Source organism: Hemitrygon akajei, chromosome 5 (genome assembly GCF_048418815.1).
Source record: "Hemitrygon akajei chromosome 5, sHemAka1.3, whole genome shotgun sequence".
NCBI classification, from domain to species: Eukaryota; Metazoa; Chordata; class Chondrichthyes; order Myliobatiformes; family Dasyatidae; genus Hemitrygon; species Hemitrygon akajei.
In genome coordinates this window covers 181039783-181064865 of record NC_133128.1, presented here as the reverse complement: position 1 = coordinate 181064865, position 25083 = coordinate 181039783, and the positions used below count along the sequence as shown (strand labels likewise).

General features: G+C 37.8%; 1 protein-coding gene across 2 annotated transcripts in view; it reads right to left on the bottom strand.

The window, feature by feature from the left end:
* LOC140728523 (protein TANC1-like) overlaps positions 1–25083 on the bottom strand; it is a 134599-nt gene that overhangs the window by 55674 nt on the left and 53842 nt on the right. For both annotated transcript variants that reach the window (XM_073047368.1, XM_073047369.1), the window contains exons 6-13: positions 23515–23645; positions 22084–22255; positions 18762–19013; positions 17092–17214; positions 15572–15853; positions 10715–10863; positions 8316–8547; positions 6785–6951 (exon numbers count right to left, since the gene is read on the bottom strand). In XM_073047368.1, coding sequence (XP_072903469.1) covers positions 6785–6951; positions 8316–8547; positions 10715–10863; positions 15572–15853; positions 17092–17214; positions 18762–19013; positions 22084–22255; positions 23515–23645 — 1508 coding nt within the window. The remainder of the gene's footprint in view (positions 1–6784; positions 6952–8315; positions 8548–10714; positions 10864–15571; positions 15854–17091; positions 17215–18761; positions 19014–22083; positions 22256–23514; positions 23646–25083) is intronic.

Sequence of the window (25083 nt, the reverse complement as noted above, 5' to 3'; positions counted from 1 at the left end):
TGAGCATTCAACTATATACTGCATAATGATTCATACATTATCTAATGATTAATATATCAAACAGTACTGACCTCAGCAGTTATTTTTGACATATAAAAGCCTTCCTAATCCTATAATAGTTTCCCCATTGTGTGAAAATGAGCAAAAATTGGGAGAATTCCTCTGTAGATCAGACAAGCAAAACTCTGATGATCATAATTATCACACTCAGCCAATATTCGCTCTGTTTTTTTTTCAAGCTGCACAGATCAGCCATTGATCTGAGCCTGAAAACTGCATGGCACTTTAATTGCTTTTTTTTGTAATGTTTGGCTGTCCGTCAATTTTCGATGATGACTGAGGCCTGGGCAAGGTTGCATGGAAGACTTGCAGTTGCCCATGTTGCAAGTCTCCCCTCTCCACGCCACCGATGTTGTCCAAGGGAAGGGCATTAGGACCCATACAGCTTGGCACCAGTGTCGTCACAGAGCAATGTGTGGTTAAGTGCCTTGCTCAAGGACACAACACGCTGCCTCAGCTAAGGTTCGAACTAGCGAACTTCAGATCATTAGACCAATGCCTTATCTACTTGGCCATGCGCTTTTTTTTGGTAATATGTATACTATGAATATTTATAATGAAAATATGTTTGATTTTATTTATTAATTGAAGGGTATAATAACGTGGTGCAACAAAAAAAATCATTCACATTACGTAAACTTTTTCTCATCATTCTTTGTTACAACTCCATTATCTATAAACACTTTCCAGATTAATTTGCATCCAGAAGAAAGATACATCTTAATTCTCATTAGATCATCCAAATGTTCCACTTTTCGTCTGTTTCTGGATTTATATTTGACTGACTACATAAGACACAATCCATGTTAACCCTCAGCACTAGAAATTTGAAATATTCTAACGATGTCAACAAGAACTGACAATTCTTCAATTTTTTTGTTTCTAGGCACACAGTTCAACACATCAGTAAATGTCTTAATTGAACCAGTCTTAACTTCCTCAGAAACGACAGATTTAAACTCACAGTATTGCTGTGATATTTTTGAGGTAACGTCGTCATTGTAATACATAATAATAGCCGAGTATTTTTTTTGTCAGTCATATCATATTCTCTTTTCCAAGTTCAAAGTTGGTTGCGTTTGCAATACCAACAGGCTCAAAAGCTTGCCATTCTCTGAACTCATCACCAGGAAATTTATTAGCCAAGTGATTACATACACATTGAATGAACCGAATTACGGGCGCAGTATCAACCTCAGAACTCACAGATACAAGCAATTACACTTTTTATATCCATTAAATGATATCGTCAAGATATTGTGACTGTAACTTGTTAATTGTGTGGCAACGAAGCCTGTGTGCCAGCAGCATTTCAGTTACTGCATGGCCGTGCAGCTTAGAGGGAACAGCGTTCTCAGCCCACAAATGGACAAAGTAACTGAATGCCAGAAAAAGATGTAAATCTCTGTGAGATCAAAGCAGTATTTGACCTCTGTAGAATCATTTGCTATTGCTTTATAACATTCAAACTTTCTCAGAGAAAGAAGCAGCTTGTTCCTATAAGTTCAGAGTCCTGAAAAGTGCATAGGCTTGGCTGATTTGTGCAGCAAATAATCGTTCTTTCATTATATGCAGTGCTGTATGACGTGAGCAATTCATGATCATGATTGTTGTTGGCAAATTTCCCTACAGAAGTAGTTTGCCATTGCCTTCTTCTGGGCAGTGTCTTTTCAAGCAGGTGACCCCAGCGATCATCAATACTCTTCAGAGATTGTCTCCCTGGCATCAGTGGTCATATAACCAGGACTTGAGATATGCACCAGCTAATCATATGACCATCCACCACCTGCTCCATGGCTTCAAGTGAGCCAGATCAGGGGGCTAAGCAGCAAGTGATACTTGGCTCATTAGGGCCAGGCAATAACTATCTCCAATAAAGAGTCTAATCCATCATAACACTCACCAGGCAATAATTCCACCATCAAAAACACAAGTAAAAATAACTGCATTAAGTAAATACTGAGGCTAAAAAAAGGCAAAGTTCAAAGGATATTTACAAAGTAAATAAATTTCCTTTACACCTAGCTTACCTTCTGACGTCATAAAACTTTTCAAGCATCTGGCCTCAGGTGAACGCAGGCATCAACTATATCCATCACAATATAGTTTGTTACCATATTTACCTACCATGTACAAACAATGTCATCTAGAATCTGGAACACAGCAACTCCAAAACATCTCCTTACAAACCAGGATTTTATACCTTACTATTTAGAAATACACTGCTGTGTCTTTATTGTTAAAGGCAGAGCCTCTGTACTTAAATGTACTGTAGGATTAACTTCAACCAATGGACTTTAATAGCTCTAGGTAATCATCATCAAGAGTTCCTCAGAAGGGAATTAGGGATTGCTGCAAATGCTGATCTTAGCACTGACATCCACAGGCTATGAATGAATAAATAACTCTTCTGTTAATCTTTCACTTAACAAATCTGTTTTCTTTATAAGTTCAGAAAATGAACTGCCGCAAGGGAACACAACCACATTAATTAGATGTTTGAGCAATGCCATTCAATCACATTCTGAGATTGAACATTTTATCCTTATTCTGATATAACCAACATATATTAATGCCCACTTGGAAAAAATCCTGACCTATCATGTTTAATTAAATGCAAAACAAGTATTTTCAAAAACTGGTAGGGAATACAATGGTGATTGAAGTATTTTCATGGGAGCTTTTGTTACCAATTTGAATTTAGGAACTAACAATGGGGAGATTGGGAGAAAGTGTTTACAGAAGCAATTCTTTTTATTACAGATTAATATGTTGCATAAATTAACATTTTCTTCTAGTGATATACATGGAAAACGTGAAATTTAAATTTTAACAAGCAACAGATGGAACAGATCATTAAATCTACATCAGAGGTCAATTAACCTACAATTCATAATTATGTCAATTTCCAGTTATAAAAAAGTACTACCACAGAGTGTTGTATCATACTGAGGAATTAAAGATATACAAAATAACTAAGACTTAAGTGATGGGAACATATTTCAGTTTTCCAGCACTGAGCTTGGTATGGCACTTTGCCAGCTTCTGCATTATATCACCTCATGCTCTGTTAAACAAGATCACATACTGAATGACAAATATTCTCCAGCAACACTTAAGCAATTTGCAGTATTGGGAAATAACAGAAAACCTTTCAGCAAAATAGCTACAAGAGCAATTAAGCTAAATTTGCCAGCCAAATGAATGAAACAAACATTCAAATATTTTAATTGCACTGGTTTTCAGCCATTTGGCTTTCAACCAATAAATTTATTTTCATGCCAGTAAAATAAACAATAGAATGTGAAAATGTTTCCTCTTCACTGCTCTGCCTGGTTAGATTACAGAATTGTTGTTCTGGTAGTAAAAATAATGGTAATAATCTTAGATTCTTATTTTTCCAACTTTGTATCTGGGTAGTTTTTATTGTAAGTGTTCACACCAAATATTGAAGCTGAACTAGTTTCAATGAGTCCTCATTTACAAATTTGATGTCATAACAAAGTACAACATTAAATGCAGAGACTACTAATAGAAAGATCTGTAGTTTAGATTATTTAATTTTTTGTAATTCATGGTGAAATAAATTAAATGATCTCAACTGCAAATCATACTGCTGAAAGAAGTTATTTAGTTCATAACACTATTAAGACCACAACATGTATGATCTATGGCTACTTTATACATATGTACTTGAAAGACCATAAGACACAGGAGCAGAAGTAGGCCATTTGGCCCATTGAGTCTGCTTCGCCATTCAATCATGGGCTGATCCAATTCTTCCAGTCATCCCCACTCCCCTGTTTTCACCCCATACCCTTTGATGCCCTGGCTAATCAAGAGCCTATCTATCTTTGCCTTAAATACACCCAATGACTTGGCCTCCACAGCCACTTGTGGCAACAAATTCCACAGATTTACCACCCTCTGACTAAAGTAATTTCTTCACATATCTGGTCTAAATGGACATCCTTCAATCCTGAAGTCATGCCCTCTTGTCCTCGAATCTGCTAATATGGGAAATAACTTTGCCATATCTAATCTGTTCAGGCCTTTTAACACTTAGAATGTTTCTATGAGATTCCCCCTCATTCGCCTGAACTCCAAGGAATACAGCCCAAGAGCCGCCAGACATTCCTCATACAGTAACCCTTTCATTCCTGGAATTGTTCTTGCAAATCTTCTCTGAGCCCTCTCCAATGCTAGTATAATCCTTTCTAAACTAAGGAGCCCAAAACTGCACACAATACTCCAAGTGTGGTCTCACAAGTGCGTTATAGAGCCTCAACATCACATCCCTGCCTGCTCTTATATTCTATACCTCTAGAAATGAATGCCAACATTGCATTCGACTTCTTCACCACCGACTCAACCTGGAGGTTAACCTTTAGGGGGTATCCTGCACAAGGACTCCCAAGTCCCTTTGCATCTCGGCACTTTGAGTCCCCATCTAAATAGCCTGCCCGTTTATTTCTCCACCAAAGTGCAAGACCATACATTTTCCAACATTGCGTTTCATTTGCCACTTCTTCGCCCATTCCCCTAAACTATCTTAAGTCTCTCTGTTTCCTCAACACTACCTGCTCCTTCACCTATCTTTGTATCATCAGCAAACTTAGCCACAAATCCATTAATTCCATAGTCCAAATCATTGACAAACATCGTAAAATGTACCGGTCCCAACACTGACCCTTGTGGAACTCCACTGGTAACTGGCAGCCAGCCAAAACAGGATCCCTTTATTCCCACTCTGAGTTTTCTGCCAGTCAGCCAATGCTCCACCAATGCTAGTAACTCCCCTGTAATTCCATTGGCTCTTATCTTGCTAAGCAGCCTCATGTGTATGGCACCTTGTCAAAGGCCTTCTGAAAATCCAAGTACACCATATCCACTGCATCTTCTTTGTCTACCCTGCGTGTAACTTCCTCAAAAAATTGCAGTAGGTTACTCAGGCAGGATTTTCCTTTCAAGAAACCATGTGGGCTTGGGCTTATCTTGTCAAGTGCCTCCAGGTACTCCGTAATCGATTCCAACAACTTCCCAACCATTGATGTTAGGCTATAGTTTCCTTTCTGCTGCCTCCCACCCTTCTTAAATAGCAGAGTAACATTTACAATTTTCCAGTCATCCGGTACAAAGCCAGAATCTATCAATTCTTGAAAGATCATCGTTAATGCCTCTGCAATCTCTCCAGCTTCTTCCTTCAGAACCCGAGGGTGCATTCCATCAGATCCAGAAGACTTATACACCCTCAGACAATTAGGCTTCCTCAGCACCATATCAGTCATAATTTTTACTGCACATACTTCACTTCTCTGACACTCTTGAACGTCTGGTATACTGCAGATGTCTTCTACTGTGAAGATTGATGCAAACCATGCATTCAGTTCCTCTGCTATCTCTGCATCTTCCATTACAATATCTCCAGCGTCATTTTGTATGGGTCCTATATCTTCCCTCAACTCTATTTTATCCTTTATATACTTAAAAAACTTATAGTATCTTCTTTGATATTAGTTGCCAGCTTCCTTTCATATTTCATCTTTTCCTTCCTAATGACCTTCTTTGTTTCCTTCTGCAAGTTTTAAAAGCTTCCCAATCCTCTATCTTCCCACTAGCTTTGGCTTCACTGTATGCCCTCTCTTTTGCTTTTAGTTTGGCTCTGACTTCACTTGTCAGCCATGGTAGTGTTCTTCTTCCATTCAAAAATTTCTTCTTATTTGGAATCTATCTTGTATTTCTCTCATTTTTCACAGAAACTCCAGCCATTGCCACTCTGCTGACCTTCCTGCTAGTGTCCCTTTCTAGTCAACAATGGCCTCTCATGACATTGTAATTTCCTTTATTCCACTGAAATACCCACACACTGAAATTTAGTTTCTCCTTCTCAAATTTCAAAGTGAACTCGATCATACTGTGATCACTGTTCCCTAAGAGTTCCTTAATCTTAAACTCTCTTTTCACTTCCGGATCATTGCACATCACCCAATCCAGCATAGCTGATCCCCTAGTGGGCTCAACAACAAGCTGTTCTAAAAAGCCATCCATTAGGCATTCTACAAATTCGCTCTCGGTCCAGTACTGGCCAGGTTTTCCCAATCCACTCTCATGTTAAAATCCCCAAATAATTATCATGACATTGCCCTTCTGACATGCCTTTTCTATCTCCTACTCTAAGTTGTAACACCATAAGATATTTGAGTAAAATTAGGCCATTTGGCCCTTAGAGTACACCATTTCATCATGGCTGATCCATTTTCCCTCTCAGCCCCAATATCCTGCCTTCTCCTTGTATTCCTTCATGCCCTGACTAATTGAGAACCTATGAACTGCTGCCTTAAATATACCTAAAGACTTTGCCTTCACAGCCAACTGTGGCGACAAATTCCACAGATTCGTCACTCTCTGGCTAAAGAAATTTCTCCTCATCTCCATTCTAAAAGGACACCCGTCTATTCTGAGGCTGTGTCCTCTGGTCTCAAGACTCCCCCACTATAGGACACATCCTCTCCACATCCACTCTATCAGGGCTTTTCAACATTTGATAAGTTTCAATTCGATAGACCTGTTGATTTATGATAAGTCTACAAATGCATATTGAGGAAACAGGGAAGTAACATTAATAGCTGTGAATAATATACTTAAGTTAATACTTCACTATGTTGCTTTTCAAACATGAATTGTTAATTTCTGAGTTATAGAAATGCGAAAAAAAAACACAAACCTGCAGATTGGTTCTTACAGTAACAACCAGCTTCAGCCAAGATGGAAACTTGGAAATTATTTTAATGATAAAAGAAGTAATTGTGTCACCATAATCAGGCTTGTGGAACTCTGCCTCATTTAAGCCATCTATTAAAATAATATACTCCTCTGCAGAGATCTTCTTTTCTGTAGGACAAAGATAAAATTCATTATCATCTGTTATTCTAACCTTTTTTCCATTTCTATGTATTTCTTTTGTACCTATTTCAATTCACCAACTCTAATTCAACTCTTTACTTTTCAGTCTAGCAATTTAGTTTGTTGAAAAAATGCACTGTTTGTCCCATTATTCACTACAGTCCAAGGGGTTCCATTTTCCTCAATGCACTTTTTATTAATTCTTATTTCCAGTGGGCAGCACAACACGTTATAGTACTAGCAACTCAGTTTCAATTCCCGCCGCTGTCTGTAAGAAGTTTGTACCTTCTCCCTGTGACCACGAGTGTCTTCTCCAGGTGCTCGGGTCTCCTCCCACAGTTCAGTTGGTAAGTTCACTGGTCATTGTAAATTATCCCATGATCAGGATAGGAATAAATCAGGGGATTGCTGGGTGGCATGGCACCAAGGGCCAGAAGGGCCTATTCTACACTGTACCTCCATAAAACAAATAGAGCCCAGTAGTACAACTGATGCTGCATAGCTACAGCAACCCAGCTTTCATCCTGACTTCAGATTTTGACTGCATACAGTTTGCACATTCTCCATACAACTGTGCAGGCTTTTCCTAGGCTCTCTTGCTGCCTCCCACATCCCAAAAATGAGTTGGTAGCTTAATTGACTATTGTACCTTGTCCCTGGCAGGAGAGTTAGGGAATAATTGATAGGCACATAACTGAGAACAGGTTACAGCAAAATAAGTGGAGGATTGAAACTGGTGGAAATAATCTGAGAACCAGCAAAGACATGATGGGCTGACTGGCCACACGTGTCACAGGGAAATATGCACAAGTTTGTCTTAGGGTACCCCATGAAATGCCCTCTATAGCCTGTCTTAATGTTTCATTTTAAAAACTTTCAACATACCCTAGATCAAAGTTCAAAGTAAATTTATTGTCAAAGTACACATATGGCAGACCCTAACATTCATTTTCTTACAGGCATAGTCAATAAATTCAATTACCATAACAGAGTCAATGAAAGACAACACCAACAGGGTGGACATAAACAAATGTTATTAACTTAAGACCATAAGATATAGGAGCAGAATTAGGCTATTTGGCACATCGAGTCTGCTCTACCATTTCATCATGGCTGATCCATTTTCCCTCTCAGCCCCAATCTGTCTTCTCCTCATATCCCTTCATGCCCTGAGTAATCAAGAATCTATCAACCTCTGTCTTAAGTATACCCAATGATTTGGCCTCCACAGCCATCTGTGGCAACGAATTCTAGAGATTTCAAACACACTTCTTAAATAATTTCCTGTTAAACAGAAGTTCAGCAAAATTTTACACATTTTGTCAACCATTATAGTAAAAAAAAGACCTTACCCTTCATCAGGTTTTCAAGTGGATCCAAAATACCTCTCTGAAATGCAGCAATTGGATCTTGGACACAAGAACGCAGACTGAGCACATTCTGAAGGTGTGATTCCTTCACCAGCAATTCACGGAAGGCTGTTAATTGAGGTGCACGGCAAAGTAAAGCTGCTATACTGTGGACAAATTCTGGTACAAGGCAGGTATATGTATTGTCAGCCTGGCAGTAGTGATATGCAACAACCTGTTTAAAAAAAAACACAACTTTAACTTATCAAGGTTTTTGGCTCTTAATGGCTAAACAGGAGTATTTTATAAAGATTTTCTGCCTTCTAAAATACACATTCATCTTATAATTGTGTTAAGCATTCAATTCCCACTGGTTTCTCTGGTTCTCCTGCTTTAAATCTCACTTTCTGTGACTGATAAACCGTTCGCCCCCTTTCCCGAATAAGTGTGCATAAAGGGGTGAGCCTGCTAACAACATTAACAAACAGGCAGTGAAAAATGACTGTTCTAATTAGCACAACAGCAAAGTAATCAGAGCAATTTGTGAAGTAACTACCACTGGCAAGTTTGCAGCCAGGAAGATTTGAGAGTGTGGAAAACAGGTGGGTTTCAAATATTCAAAATGAGGAAACACACAGCTAATCGCCGATAAAGCATCCTTCCTCGGCCAATGTAATGGAATTGAAGAATTGCAAAACAATTGATTTTGCAGTCCAAGGTCAGAGCAAACAATATAATCTGCAAAATACACTTCCTGGCAGTCAAAAATTAACTCTTACGCCAATTACTATCTAGCTCCAGGCACTACAGTCAGAAAAATATACAAAGATTTTACAAGATAACATTTGACAAGTACTTTAACTATCTCCAACTATAAATCAACTAATGTTTCAATCCACAAATGTACTCCTATTGCATTGCGACATCTGATCACTTTAGTGGTTACAACCAGCATTGTTACCCTGCTAACTCTAGGCAGCAGAGAAAAAACATAAAAACTGCAAAGATAATCTGTAACAGAAAGGGAGGCCAGACTTGGAATGTTCTGGAATAACAGCTTCAAGGTAATAAAGGTTTCATAAGATCAGTAAGGTTGAAATGGGGTAATGACATGGATCTGAATAGTGATCTCAGAGACAAATATTGCAGCAAGATTGCATAAAGTATGGTTGAACTTCAGAATTTTATTAGGGAGAGGGATGTAGTTACCAGGAGGTATTCAGCAACTAAGAAAGGGCTGGGAAGCAAAAATATCTGCCATTCTCATACTTGTTCTAGTAACAGTGAATTTCATACCTTGAATCTGGGGCCTCAGGCTTTCAAATATGACTAATTGCAAAAATTATTAAAAAGGAGTAGTTACTGACAATTTGATGTCTGCCTGTTGAATATTCAGCTAGAATGAAAATGCCTTATTGATGAAAAGTGCAGCAGTGTTTTCAGACCAGGTAAGGCAATGGAAAGGAAAGACTCAGCTGTGACTGCCAACCCAATTGACACAGCACTATCACACCAAAACTTATTGCTCCACTGCAGTGAGTAGCTAGAGACAAAAATGAACAACATCTGCTGTTTCTGCTGCATTTTCTGTTTATTTACTTATCCCCACATAAATTCTGTAAGAGCAATAATATTCCATCTCAAGTTTTCAATTAGAGATTTGTGAACTTCATAAGGGTCAATTTCTGTTATCCAAATGTCCCTAATGTGGGGATTGCCTATATGCAATGAGAGCTGCAGAATCATTATTCACTTAATGAAGTGCCAATACTGTAGAATTTCCAAAAACTAGCAGGATATGTCAAAATTATAGGGATACAACTGAGATCGCTATCAGGGAGTGGCGGTGAAATTTTCAATTTGTGTGGAAAGGACAAATCAAGCAAAACTTTGATAATCTTTCCTAATGAATGTTCTTCCCAATCTATAGATCATTTCATTATTTTTGTTTAAAACTGTGTTTGCATTTTTAATTATAAAATTCATTTACTTTCATTAAAAAAAAAACAGAATTTATTCTTTGCAGTACTTTGTTGACATCAAAATAGTGAGTTACAAACCCAGTATTCAATGAACATTCTATAACGCCATTGTTCTCAACTTTCATTGAAGAATGGGATAGAATTGTGAAATGTGTTTCCTAGAACACTGGGAAAGATTATACAGTTTAAGAGAAAGGAGTATTTTACATTTCTCACTACAAACTAATAGGCAAAAAATGGCAGCCTCTTGTTGCAAACTTGATACTTCTTTCTCAGAACATAAATAGATTGAGACTGGTATTGCATAATTCTAACTACTTCAAAGTTTTGAGAAAACCCAAAATATTTGCCCTCTTTCTGAAAAGAACAGACAACAAAAGCAAATATTTCTGCATCATATAGTACAAATCTGTAGTTTACCTCTGCTCCAAGTCTTTTCAAAGCTTCTTCCCTTTGTCTTTGTAACTCAGATGTTCCAGAATAACTCTCACTGCCCAATGGGACAGAACAATGAAACGAAGAGATTTGGAGTGGCTGGTTCTGATGATGCTCCTGTTGTGGGTCTACATCTATTAATGGTGAAAGTAGATCAATTGTCATTTAAAATAATAAGAATTATATTAATAAAAATATTTAAACAACACACACAAAATGCTAGAGGAGCTCAGCAGGTCAGGCAACATCTATGAAGGGGAATAAACAGTTGATGTTTTGGGCTGAGACCCTTCATCAGCACATTCCTGCTGAGTTCCTCTAGCATTTTGTGTGCATTGCTCAAGATTTCCTCCATCTGCAGAACCTCGTGTCTATTATTTAGCACGTCTCCCTGATTCTACAAAAAAAGGAAAAGACCCAAGCATCAAAACATCACTAGCAAATATGACCTTGCATTCTGAACAATTACCCTTTAATGTGAATTTAATTTGGATTATTAAGTGGCCAGATAAGCTGAAAAAATAAAGATTTGTCAGCAATCACCTTACAACCTAGATTTTAAAGAGAGGGACACACGTCTACTCTTGCTGCTTGAGTTGCCCTACATTTGCCTGATCATGAGACAAATCTGAATATACGTGTCCTGATTTGATCAGCTGATCGATATGATGTCACGTCCTTGCTCAATATTCGTATATCAGATCACATAGGCAGGAGAGTAAAAAAGTGTTGGAAAAAAAAACTTCTTTGGGCACTTGTGAAGTCACAGAATCTCAAAAATGTATGGCACAAAAAGCGCAAATTTGGCCTATAGTGTCCATGTCAACAGTTACACAATCTAATTCCACCACACTGCACCAGCTTGCACGTTCAGCAATTTCTTACCAATCAAGAATCTATCAATCTCTGTCTTAAATATACATAAAGACTTCATCTCTATAGCTGCCTGTGGCAAAGTATTCTACAGATTCATCACTCTCTGACTAAAGAAATCCCTCCTCATCCCCTTTCCAAATGGATGCTCCTCTATTCTGAGGCTGTGTCTTCTGGTCTTAAAGACTATCCCACCATAGGAAATATCCTCTCCACATCCACTCTATCAAACTCTTCCACCATTCAATAGGTTTCATTTCTTCCGAATTCTAGTGAATACAGGCTCAGAGCCATCAAACGCTCTTCATACAACCCATTCAATCCAGAAATCATTTTCATGAACCTGTTTTGAACTCCCTCCAATAACAGCACTTCCTCTCTTACAAAAGAGGCCCAAAACTGCTCATAAACCTGCAAATTAGCTTTTAGGAGATCCTGCACAAGGACTCCAAAGTCCCTTTGCACCTCAGTTTTTTGTATTTTCTCGCCATTTAGAAAATAGCCAACCTTTTCATTTCATCTACCAAAGTGCATGACCATACACTTCCCAACAATGTATTTCATCTGCCATTTCTTTACCCATTCTCCAAATCTGTCTGTCCTTCTGTAGCCTACTTCCTCAAAACTACCTGCCCTCCACCTATCTTCGTATTATCTGCAAACTTTGCATCAAAGCCATCTATTCCTTCATCCAAATCACTGACACGTAATGTGAAAAGAAATCAGTCCAATAGACCCCTGTGAAACACCACTAGTCACCAGCAGCCAATCATTAAAAGACTCCCTTCATTCCTACTCTTCTCCTCCTGCCAATCAGCCACTGCTTTATTCATGCTAGAATCTTTCTTGTAACACCATGGGCTCGCAGCTTGTTAAGTGGCTTCATGTGTGGCAACTTGTCAAAGGCCTTCTGAAAATCCAAGTACACAACATCAAACGATTCTCCTTTGTCTATCCTGCTTGTTATTTCTTCAAAGAATTTCAACAGATTTGTCAGGTAAGATTTTCCCTTGAGGAAACCACACTGACTATGGCCTATTTTATCATGTGCCTCCAAGTAACCCGAGACCTATCCTTAATAATCAACTCAACATCTTCCCAACCACTGAGGTCAGACAAAATGGCCTCTCTCCCTTTTTGAAGGGGAGTGACATTTGCAATTTTCCAGTCTACTGGAACAATTCCAGAATTTAGTGATTCTTGAAAGATCATTACTAATGCCTCCGCAATCTCTTCAGCCACCTCTTTCAGATCCCTGGGGTGTAATTTTTGCTCTATTATATGCTCTTTCTTTGACTTTCATGTTGGCTTTGACTTCTCTCATTAGCCATGGTTGTGTCATCTTTCCTTTGGATTACTTCTTTCTCTTTGGGATGTATATATCCTGTACCTTTTGACTGCTTCTAGAATTCCAGCCATTGCTGCTCTGCTGTCATGCCTGCCAGTGTTCTTTTCCAATCAATTCTGGCAAACTCATCTCTCATGCCTCTGTAATTCCCTTTACTCCACTGTAATACTGAAACATCTGACTTTATCTAGTCCTTCTCAAATTTCAGGATGAAATTATGATCATTTGCCCCCTAGGATTCTTTTACCATAATCTCTCTGATCAATTCTGGTACATTGCACAACACCCATTTAAGAATAGATGATCTCCTAGTGGGCTCAACCACGAGCTGCTCTAGAAAGTTATCTGGTAGGCGCTCTAGAAATTCTCCCTCCTGGAATGCAGCACCAACCTGATTTTCCCAATCTACCTGCATATACTGAAGTCCCCCGCGACTATTGTAACATTAACCTATTAGCATGCATTTTCTATCTCCAGTTGTAATTTGTAGACCATATCTTTACTACTGTCTGGGTGACTCTATACACTTCCCATCAGGGTCTTTTTACCCTTGCAGTTCCTTAGCTCTATCGACAATGATTCAACACCTACCAACCCTATGTCACCTCTTTCTAATGATTTGGTTTCATTTTTTACCAGCGGAGCAATACCAGTTCCTCTGCCTTCCTGCCTGTCCTTACGATGCAATGTGTATCCTTGGACATTAAGCTCCCAGCTACAATCTTTCAGCCATGATTCAGTGATGCCTACAGCTTCTGCAAGTTCATCTACCTTATTCCATATACTGCGCACATTCAAACGTAACACCTTCAGTCCTGCATCCATCCGTTTTGATTTTGTCTGCCTTTTACATTGCAGTTCATCCTATTGACTCCAATTTTGCCATATCAACAGCCTCTGCTCACTATACTTGTCTCAGTTTGTAAACCAGCTACCTCGGCCTGTTAAGTTCCTCCAGTATTTTGTGTGTTTTGTCTCATCTTTAGCACTATAATCCACCTTTGCTACAAATTGCATTGAAATACATGCAGCTCAGGACAATAGTCATGCCATGCTCAACCTTCTGATTCCCAACTTGTCTGAAGTTTGACCAACATCTACCTCCACAACCTCTTCACTAATTGTTCTGGCACTCTGGTTCCCATTCCCTTGCAACTCCAATTTAAACCCCACCATGCAGCATTAACAAAGCTTCCCGCTAAGATATTAGTCCCCCTCCCATTCAGGTGCAAACTATCCTTTCTGTACAGGTTCTACCTTCCCTGGAAGAGAATCCAATGATCCAAAACTCTTATGCCCTCCTTCCTACACCAATTCCTTAGCCACATATTAAACTGTATAATCTTCCTTGCTCTGGCCTCACTAGCAATTCGCACGGGTAGCAATCCTGAGATCACAACTCTGGGGTCTTGCCCTTTAACTTTGCACCTAACTCCCTATGCAGAACCTCATCACTCAACCTACCCATGTCATTGGTCCCTATATCTCACAAACTATATTTCATCTCAATGGCATAAAAATTTAATTAATGTACAAGACTTCCTGCTCCATCATGATTCAACTATTTCTTTAAAAATAAATTCATGAATAACTAAAGCAACAATGATACATGCTTAGGGGTTCTTTCTCCTCATCCCTGCAAATAAAAGTTTAACACACAAAACAAACTAATATGTTTGGTCAAAAAATAAATATATGGAAATCTAACAGGGAACAAAATTAAGGTGTCTTTCAAAGAAGGCATAAATCAAAAACAACCATTTTTACATGTAAATATTCTACCAAAAACAGCTAATTGTCTGAATATGAATTTAATGTTAATCCTTTACTGAAGCTTCCTTACGATCTTTAAAGCTAATTTTATGTGGAAAAAAGGAACAAAGAAAGATATATGCAATATCTCATTTGAAAATACTACAGGAAATACTGAAAGTAACAGGTCAGGCAGCAATTGAGGAATGAAGAATGGAACTAATTTATCAGATCAATGAACTTCTATCAGAAGCAGACAATATTACAAGTACAGAGGTTTGGAATGAGAGAGAGGGGAAGAAAGAACAAAAGGAATGGATGGAAGAATGATGAACAGTTAATAAGAAATTAATAGTAAAGAGGTAAATAAAGACAAGAAAATATATACTGAGGAATTGTGCAAAATAATTACACCCACTTTCCGAATCTGAACTCAAAATTAAGTACTGAAAGTTATAAAAGCCAGCTGAGTACTTCAACTATTTTCTGTTTATATTTCAAATAAATATCAGGCATCAGTAGGTATTTTGCATCTGCAACAATCAAAGGATACGGTTAACAGGTATGCATCTGCAGACCCCTACTCACAGCACAAAAAAAATTACTATTTAAAAGTTGATTTTAATAATATACCCCATTGATGCTGCTGTTTCAGAATTTGCTATAAGACTGCCTCTATTATTTAAATACAACTACATTAAATTACACTAACATAGTGTAGTGTATCTATTTCACTAATATGCAAATACCATTATTCCTCTACCAGCAGGATACTAAAACTTATTCAGCCAAAGTCTGCATTACTTTATTTTTAAGATAGCCCTTGGTATACCCCACCATAATTCAACTGTTGAAATGAAGATACCCACTTTTTGACAACACGCTGGAACTATTTGATGCAATTTGTCTCATTCGACCCCCATGACAGCTCAGTGCCACCAGTCTGGAAATAATAGCTGTTTTCCCAAATCCAACATTTCCAGCAATTATTATTCCTTTGTTCCTTGGAGAAGCATCATTTTTAAAATTCTCATCTATCTTCTGGAACAGCCAATCACGACCAATAAATATTGAATCTGTGGTAATGCTTGGCACCTCAAATAATAACGGCTTTAAGATAATATCAACTGGCTTGTAGTGGGTGAATCGTGCTAAAAAGAACAAAAAGATTGGATTATTTTCTTAAACTTAGATCTCATTAAAATTCATTCAAACATAACTGCAAACTTTTTACTCAGCAAATAGTTTTCAAAAAAAATCACCCTAGCAGTAGAAAACCAAAGTTAAGTATGTGCTCATCAAGTCTAATCAAGGATAAACAGATGTATTACAAGAAAGAAGAACAAACCACAATTTTTAACTGTTCAGAATTAGTAAGTTTATCAGGGAGGCCCATAGGCACTGGAGATGGGGAGTAAGCTCTTGAAGGACAGCTGACCTTCAATATTCTGACTGAGTGACACAGGCAAGCAAGCTAGAACAAAATCCATCCCCAAATTCTACAAGAACAGATTACAGGCATTAATAAAGCATATCACAGTACTTCTTTTGCACTAATGGTGCAAAAATATCACTGGTTTTAATTATGTCAAAATATATATCTACATTTGGATAAACAAAATATCTCTATTTCACTCGAACAGAAACATTTATATTCAGTACAGTGAATTGCAAGGTAAATTGACATGAACAAACCAAAAGTAAAATACAAGAATGGCACATAAAATGAAGGTCATGGTTAGCAAGTTCAGTTTGTATGTAAGAAAGCAGACAGATCTTTCCTCAGGTTATGATTATTTTGAAAATTAGAAAATAAAAACAAAATATATTTTCTCTGGCAATTGACTCTCATTTGTCTCTGTCAAATGCTGGCAGTATCCCATTCAATTTATCTAAATTTATATACAAGAACATAGCACTCATTATTACATTCAACTAGTTCTATGCTTATATATTCCAAAGATATGTTTTCAGAATCTTAAACTCCTAACACTTTGCTTGAGGGAAGAGGAGCTAATGTTATGGGCAACACATAAAAATACCATGTGATGACAGCACCTAAAGAGAGTTTCAAGTTTGAACTACAGCTTAATTGATTCATATCCTCTTCAGAGATAACTGAAACTTCTAATTTCAGACAATGTTAATAAATTTTAGGAGAAATTATGTACTTAAGAAAATTACAAATAGCACATACATATCTCCATTTCAACTCCAAGAAAAGCACAGAATTATTATGTCATACTTCCTTTCAGATTTTCTTCTGTAACACTCAGGTTTCATAATAATTAAGATTAGAAAAATAAGCTTTGTTTAATGTAAAGGACCATACTACAGAATGACTAATCTAAAGGTTAATCTGTTTACAAAAAGGTATCACAATCCAAACCTTTTATATTTTGCTGTACCCTTCCTCCAGCTGTATTATGCCAGGGCATCCTAATAGAGGTACGCAGTGGTGTGTTTCTTTCATCCAAATAATTCAAATCCTCCAACTTTGCTGAGCTAGTTGCTGTGACAATAAAAAGGTTAAACCATGTGATGTCATATTTGCTAAACACAGTCCCATATCTTTATAAAATATAAGTGTACAATTAACAGATTCTATACTATGTAGCCCAATGGTTAAAATCACAATACTTCTAATGTATTTAGTATTCTGGTATCATCTGACATATTGTTTCTGCAGTTTCCCATATTATTCAAGACATACGCTTACATGCTTAACAGTAAAAAGCTTGCATTGAGCCCTATTGACACTATGCAGGATGCCACAGTTAAGTCAGAATGGGACTGCAATAGAAAATCTAAGCAGTAGACAACAGGAAGCACAGGACCAACTGTTTTGAAAAGCATCTGACTTCCATCCACAGGAGCTCATCTTGAACTTCCTGTGATTTCTTCTCATTGGTTCCTGAAAATAAATCAATTTTCAGGTAACTAGTACCATTCACTACAGAAAATTAATCATAATTAAATGATATGATGGAACATTTTCAACTGAATTTTCTTAATTATAAAGAAATTATTTACAAAGTTTGTGTTGTCAGGGCACACGTTGAACCTATAAATGTAACAAAAGGTTTCAAGAATTTTAATTTGCCTATACAAGTATTTTTTTTAAAAACAGCATAATGTAGAATCTAAAGCAGGGATTCCTAACTATTTTGTATCCTGTCGACCCCTACCATTAACTGAGGGGGTTAGGTTGAAAACCCTTGAATTCTAAAGGGTACATGTTACAGAACCAAATTTTAAAGAAATTATCACAAACTGGCAGCAATACTTGGAGGACATTAGTGAATCACAGAATTCAAAAATAATTGTGAACAGCAGAAAAGGAATGTGTTTTGGAGTAAAACACTAAAGACACTTAAAACCTCAACTGGGTAGGCCTCTTTAAGTCACATTTCAGGGAGACAACCTTTCATCTGAATCTTGTTGTTTTGAGGTTGGCTTTAATGTGCATTATGGGAATAGAGCAAAACCAATTTTCTCTTCCCATCCTGGAAGTTAAAAAAAGCAGCAATGCCCAAAACATTCTCAGCTACGTAGATCAACAAAAAAATCCACCACACGTGCAGCATTTAAAAATCCAGTACCAACTCATGCATATTATCTCCAGTTTAAGTTTTCTGGAATGGGCTGATAGAACATCAAAATAAATAAGGAATAATAATATGTTAAATACAAAATGTCTTGAAATCAATAAATATTATTTTAATTTGGGATTATCATAAATGCTTTGAAATTGAACATTCTCCAAATAAACATGACAAGAAAATGAAAAGTCACTGTGGGTTTCTCCCTCTTTAAATATACAGGTCACAATCATATATTTCTGTAAAAAAATGCAAAATAACAATTTCTTTATCACAATTCTAGGCATGAATTATGAAGGAAATCAAATCCATCATTTAAAACTGCTGATAGCTATCCCCAAGTCAGTGATCTCACACAGAATCATTATGCATTTTTTTATTTTATAGTTTCAATATCAATACCTCTTCCATACTTAATCTAAGAGAGAATTTTGCCTATGAATATAAATGAACATACCAGCAACTGAATTAGGTCGTGGCAGAAGATATGATGACGCAGACTGGTTCAAATAACCAGCAGAGCCATCTAAACCGGCTTCTATTTTAGACAGACTTAAGGCGGAACTGTGTGTGTCTTCTTCTACTTCAGGCAAGCTACCCTCAAGTCTCAAGTTCTTTGCGATACCAAGCTGTAAACAGTTGCTTCCATCTTTGTTCCATTCCAGGCTAGAAGCTTTTTCTTCATTTTCAGATGAGCTGGTGATTGTAGCTAGAAATTCAAGGAGATCAACAGTTAAAGATCCACTTCTTCCTGCAAAATGGTCACAGTAGATAGGGTCATAAAGAAAGCTTTTGACACATTGAGTATAGGAGTTGGTATGTTATGTTGATATTGTATAAGACATTGATCAGACATAATTTGGAGTATTGTGTCCAGTTTTATTTATTTATTCAGATACAGCACCAGAACAGGCCCTTCCAGACACACTGCCCAACAATCCCTCTATTTAACCCTAGCCTAAATGAGGGACAATTTACAATGACCAATGAGCCTACCAACTGGTATGTCTTTGAACTGTGGGAGGAAACCGGAGCACCCGGAAGAAACCTACATGGTCAAAGGGAGAACATACAAAACTCCCTACAGGCAGCGGTGGGAATTGAACTCAGTTTGCTGCATGACTGTAAAGCACTGTCCTAACCACTACGCTACCCTGCTACCCACTTACAGGTACAATGTAAATAAGATTGAAAGAGTGCTCAGAAAATTTTACAAGGTTGTTGCTGGGACCTGAGGACTTGAGTTATAAGGAAAGGTTGAATAGGTCAGGACTTTATTCCCTAGAACGTAGAAGACTGAGGAGAGATTTAAGAGAGGTATACAAAATTATGTGGGGTATAGATATGTAAATACAAGCAAGCTTTTTGAACTGAGGTTGGGTGAAACTACAACTCGAGGTGAAAAGTGAAAGGTTTAAGGGGAACACAAAGGGAAACTTCTTCACGCCGAGTGGTGAGAGTGTGGAATGAGCTGCCAGCACAAGTGGTGAACGTCGGTTCGATTTCAGTATTTAAGAAAAATTTGGATAGGTACATGGATGGGAGGGGTATGGGGGGGCAATAGTCCGGGTGCAGGTCAATAGGAGTAAGCAGATTAATGGTTCAGCACGGATTAGGTGGTCCAAAAGTGCCTGCTTCTTGCTATAGTGTTCTACGGCACTATCAATTTTCTTTAAATTAATTCTCAATAAGAGCTTACATATATTGCCAATCTCTATTTCTCACATTCCTTCCAGAACCAGATGGATTTTAATCCAGTGGTTTCATGGATGACATTAGTGAAAGTAGCCTTTAATTCTACATTTATTTAATTAACTAAACTTCCCAACTTCAAAGTGCAAGCATATTTAGACATGTATTATATGTGCTATTAATTCCATAAATTCTCTGTGTTCTTCTAAAGAATAATAAAACTACTTTCCTTCTGGATTTTATATGGATCCCCAAAATTAGCCTTTCATTCAGTATATCATTGGTTTCAGAATCAAAATGATATCAGTATCAAATTTTGGTTCATTTTTTGGGATAGAGATGCAGTCAATGAACAAACAGCTAAAAGTGCTTCTGTTTCAACTGCTTGATAGCGGGGTGGCACATGGCTTTATGGTAAAGGCTACCTATGTTCAATTCCTCCCGCTGCCTGTAAGGAGTCTGTACATTCTCCCTGTGAATGCATTGGTTTCCTCTGGGTGGTCTGGTTTCCTCCCACTGTCCAAAGACCTACCAATTGTTAAGTTAATTGGCCATTGTAAATTATCCCGTAATTAGGCTTGGATTAAATCGGGGGAACTGCTGGGCTGTACGGCTGTATCTCAATAAATAAACACTGATGTCAACTAAACAGGTGCAAATATCCACTATAGTATACTCAAAAGGCCAAATGACACAGAATAAGTTAACAATAAGATTTTTAAAAATATATAAACATTTGAAACAATGAAATAAATTTGGCAACAAATGATAATGTTTTACAATGCATCTTCAAAAAAAAAAACACCAAGCAACCACCAAGAACACAAAACAGAAAAAGGTGCTTGGGTCAACAATATTTTTACTAGAGATAGAACTAGAATTAAGCTAATCAAATTCTGAAATTGAGAAACTAGTTTCGATAATGAATCTACTGAACTGCAGAATTGCTTGCCAATTGGAAGCAATCCTGATGGAATGGATTCAACCTGCTCCTCAGAATTATGTTACTTCAACACTCAAGTTCAGACATAATTAAAAAGAGATTAAAAATGAAATAAAAATAAAAAACCAGAATTTTATAAAATGAAAATTAGATCTTCTATTTAACTATTCTCTCTGTAGCTGTGTCCTCCTATTGATTTCTATGGTGCTACAGTTCTTGCAACAGATTAACTGGGCGTAGGCTCAACAGAAAGAACTTATAGCCCATGCACGAGAAAACTATAAGTCTGTGCTACCACCATATATCCTACAAGGGGTCCTCCAGTACAGCACAGTAATCAGGGTTGACACTGGAATAAAATTCAAAGGCAGTGGATCTGAGAGTGAAGGGATCTACCTCATTGTTCCTATCATATTCACCTATGCACATTTGCCAGCAGTTCTGAGGCAATCTGTGTAAAAACTGAGATGTTCTCATAATCGCAAAAAATTTGCAAGGATAACATCAGAATCAGGTTTAATATCGCCAGCATATGTTGTGAAATGTGTTAACCTTGTGGCAGCATTACAATGCAATATATGATAAATATATTAAAAAATTGAATTACAGTAAATATATGTATATTAAATAGTTAAGATAAGTAGTGTAAAAAAAAAGGTAGTGAGATAGCATTTATGGGTTCAATGTTCATTTAGGGATCAGTTAGCAGGAAGGAAGAAACTGTTCCTGACTCTGAGTGTGTGCCTTCAGACTTCTGTATCTGGGTACCAGCAACGAGAGGAGGTATGTCCTAGGTGGTGGGGGCCTTTGATGTTAGAAGTCACCTTTTCTGAGGCACCATTCCTTGAAGATCCTTGGATACTATGGAGGCTAGTACCCATGATAGAGATGACTCATTTTATAACTCTCTGCAGCTGACTTTGACCCTGTGCAGTAGCACTCCCTCCCCACTACCTCGCAACTTTTTTGCACCTTAACTATAAATTATTAGAATATTTCATGGTTGATTTGGAATATTTAGCTTTCAGTAAAGCAAGTGATTATGAACTGTAATTCTTATGAATTGACTCAGGAGTCACTGATCCATCTTTAGCTGAAATGAGAAACAAATATTGAGAACATTTCAGGATATGCATTGTCTTACCTATAATGCCACTATCCTTGCTTTCCAATGTGGAGCTTAAGCTGGTAATAGTTCCACAAGGACTGTTCTTTTTTTGAGGTGGTTTGCTGATAGAGCTATTCAGAGTTGAGCTTGGGCTGTCCGTGCCTGGAGATGCAGTACTGCTTGTTAGTGTCGAACATGGACTGATTCTCTGAACAGCAGTTGAAAACCATGAAGGATTTAAAACAGAAAGATTAATTCCGTCAACATTTGTAGGACAAGAGTTTGATAACTATTCAAGAAATCGAAAGATTTTGCAGATGAAAATGTGAACTTTAAATTACTATTTTATATCAGGATAAAACGGAAGAGCATGAGATGGCGAGAAAAGAAAAGAGAAAGAGAGAGCAAGCTTAAAGATAGAAGAACAAAGGCACAGCTAGCAGAGCTGGTGCTTCACAGATCCGGCAACGCAGGCTCAATCCTGACTTCGCGGCACTGTCTGCACATTCTCCAGGATAGAAGCTGCACATGCCAAAGAAATGGGACTCCATAGGTTAACTGGCCACTGCAAGCACCTAATTTGTATGCCGAGGTCAAATTTGCCAGTGAGAAAGGTTTGGTGTGCAGGAGATGTCAGTAGGGAGAGTGCTTGTAGAATAGGTTACAGGAAATATCAGCCAGCAGAGACTGAAATGGCTTCATAGTCATAGAGTTATAAAACACTACAGCACAGAAACGGGTCCTTTGGTTTACCTAGTCCGTGCTGAACTGTTGTTCTGACTAGTCCTATCAACCTGCACCTGGACCATTGCCCTCCATATCCCTCGCATCCATGCACTTACCCAAACTTCTCATAAATGTTGAAATCTAACCTGCATCCACCACATCTTCTGGCAGCTCCTTCCACACTTGCACCACCCTTTGACTGAAGTTCTTCCTCATGTTCCCCTTAAACATTTCACCATTCATCCTTAACCTATGACCTCTAGTTCTAGTCTCATCTAACCTTGGGGTTTACATTTACCCTATCCATACCCCTCATAGTTTTGTTTATTTCTACCAAAGTTCCCCACATTCTGATGCAGGAAATAAAGTCCTAACCTATTCAATCTTTCCCTACAACTCAGGGCCTCAAATCCCACAACATCCTTGTGAATTTTCTCTGTATTCTTTCAATCTTATTATCTTTCCTGTGGGTAGGTGATCACACTGCACAAAACACTCCTTCCTTCTATGTCATACAGAATCATGGAGTTAGGCAGACAGGTGAAGATGAGAGGACGAGGAGAGAGAGATAGAGATTCAGTTGGACAGAGGTGGAATAATCAACATATTGCAATAAATCCTCAAAAAATTCAATTAACTTTCAAAATTCATATTTAATAGAGCTTATAAAATCTAACATATTTCATACAGGCAGGCATTATTCTGAGGTAATATCTGGTTTACCATATTTGATAAAAATACCATTTTTTCGATCTTTTCTTCTACAGGCAGACGAGCAGCACTTGGAACCCCTTCACCCAATAGGAACCCCAATCTTGTCATCAGTTCTTGAGCAGCAGGGGAAGAGCCTCGTTCATTACCTTTCTGTGACTCTGTTAAAAATAAATTATTCAGCATGCTGCAACTGAAGTTTTACCTGGTTATCTCAATTATAGTTGTGTAACAAGCATATGGACCATTTAGAGAATTCTGGTCCCAGATTACACAGAATACATTTTTTCATCTGACTTTTCAATATTCATTCACAGTAGGCTCACCATGCATCTTAGGTTTCAAACCAATTTTAACAATGCAGTTCCTGGAAAGTTAACACAAAAGCAGGAAATGCTTAAACATGAAGTCAAACACCATCTGTCAAAAGATCACCAAACTTTTTAAAATGGAGATACTTTATCAAAAGTAGTTTGCGATTAATTCAATGTAACTGGCTACACACCAAGAATAAAGTTACTCTAGATGGTCTGATTTAAGCTAATTATCAAAACAAAGCTGTATTTATTTTAACATACAAAAATTTATCACTGTTACTGAACCTGGACAGTAAAATGTCCACACAAAGCAGCATTTCTAAATAAAAAGTGAGTGCAGGAGAGTAAGTAGACCTCAAAGGTTAAAGTAAAATCAAAACTATATTTGCAGAAACTGGTATACAAGTACAGTAGTGTAGGGTGACTATGCCCATCTTCTGATGGATGCAAGGAGTATTCTGCTTTACTAGTTCAACTCAGTTTTTCTGCTTCTTTTCATACAAGCTGATAGTTTTACTGTTTTACCCGTCCATTTCCTGCATATTCATGTCTTTATCCAGCACCCTCTTAAACGTTGCTATTGTATTTACTTCCACCATATCCCAAGCATCTACCATTTTCTGCATTAAAAAAAATTTCCCTCTCTAAACTTAAGTGCACGTCGTCTGGTACTTGACCTTTCTAACCTGGAAAAAAGATTCCGACTATTAACCCTATCTATGCCTGTCATAATTTTAGTAACGTCTCTTAGGTCTTTCCTCAGCCTCCGGCACTCAAGGGAAAACAACCCAAGTTTGTCCAACCTCCACATATAGCTCATGCCCTCTAAATCCAGACAACACCCTGGCAAACCTCTTCAACAGTCTTTCCAAAGTCTCCACATCTTTCCTGTAATGGGGCAACCAGAATTGCACTCAATAATCCAAATGTGGCCCAATACAGCTGCAAAATCATTTCCTTTTCTCTTATACTCAGTGCCCCAACCAACGAAGGAAGCATACCATATACGTTCTTTACCACCCGATCAACCAGTATGGCTGCTTTCAGGGAGTTTTGCATTTGGACCCCAGATTCCCATAAGGTTAATCCTCAACAGCTTCCTTCCTCGACTCCTTCATTTTCACTTCCGCTTCAGAGGAGAGACTAATATCTACAGGGTTCAATCTAAAACCAGTTCAATCTTCAACAAGGGAGACTACAACGGGATGAGGGAGGAGTTGGATAAGACAGACACAGGCTATATGGTGGGATGGTTGGGGAACAGTGGAAGACGTTCAAAGAG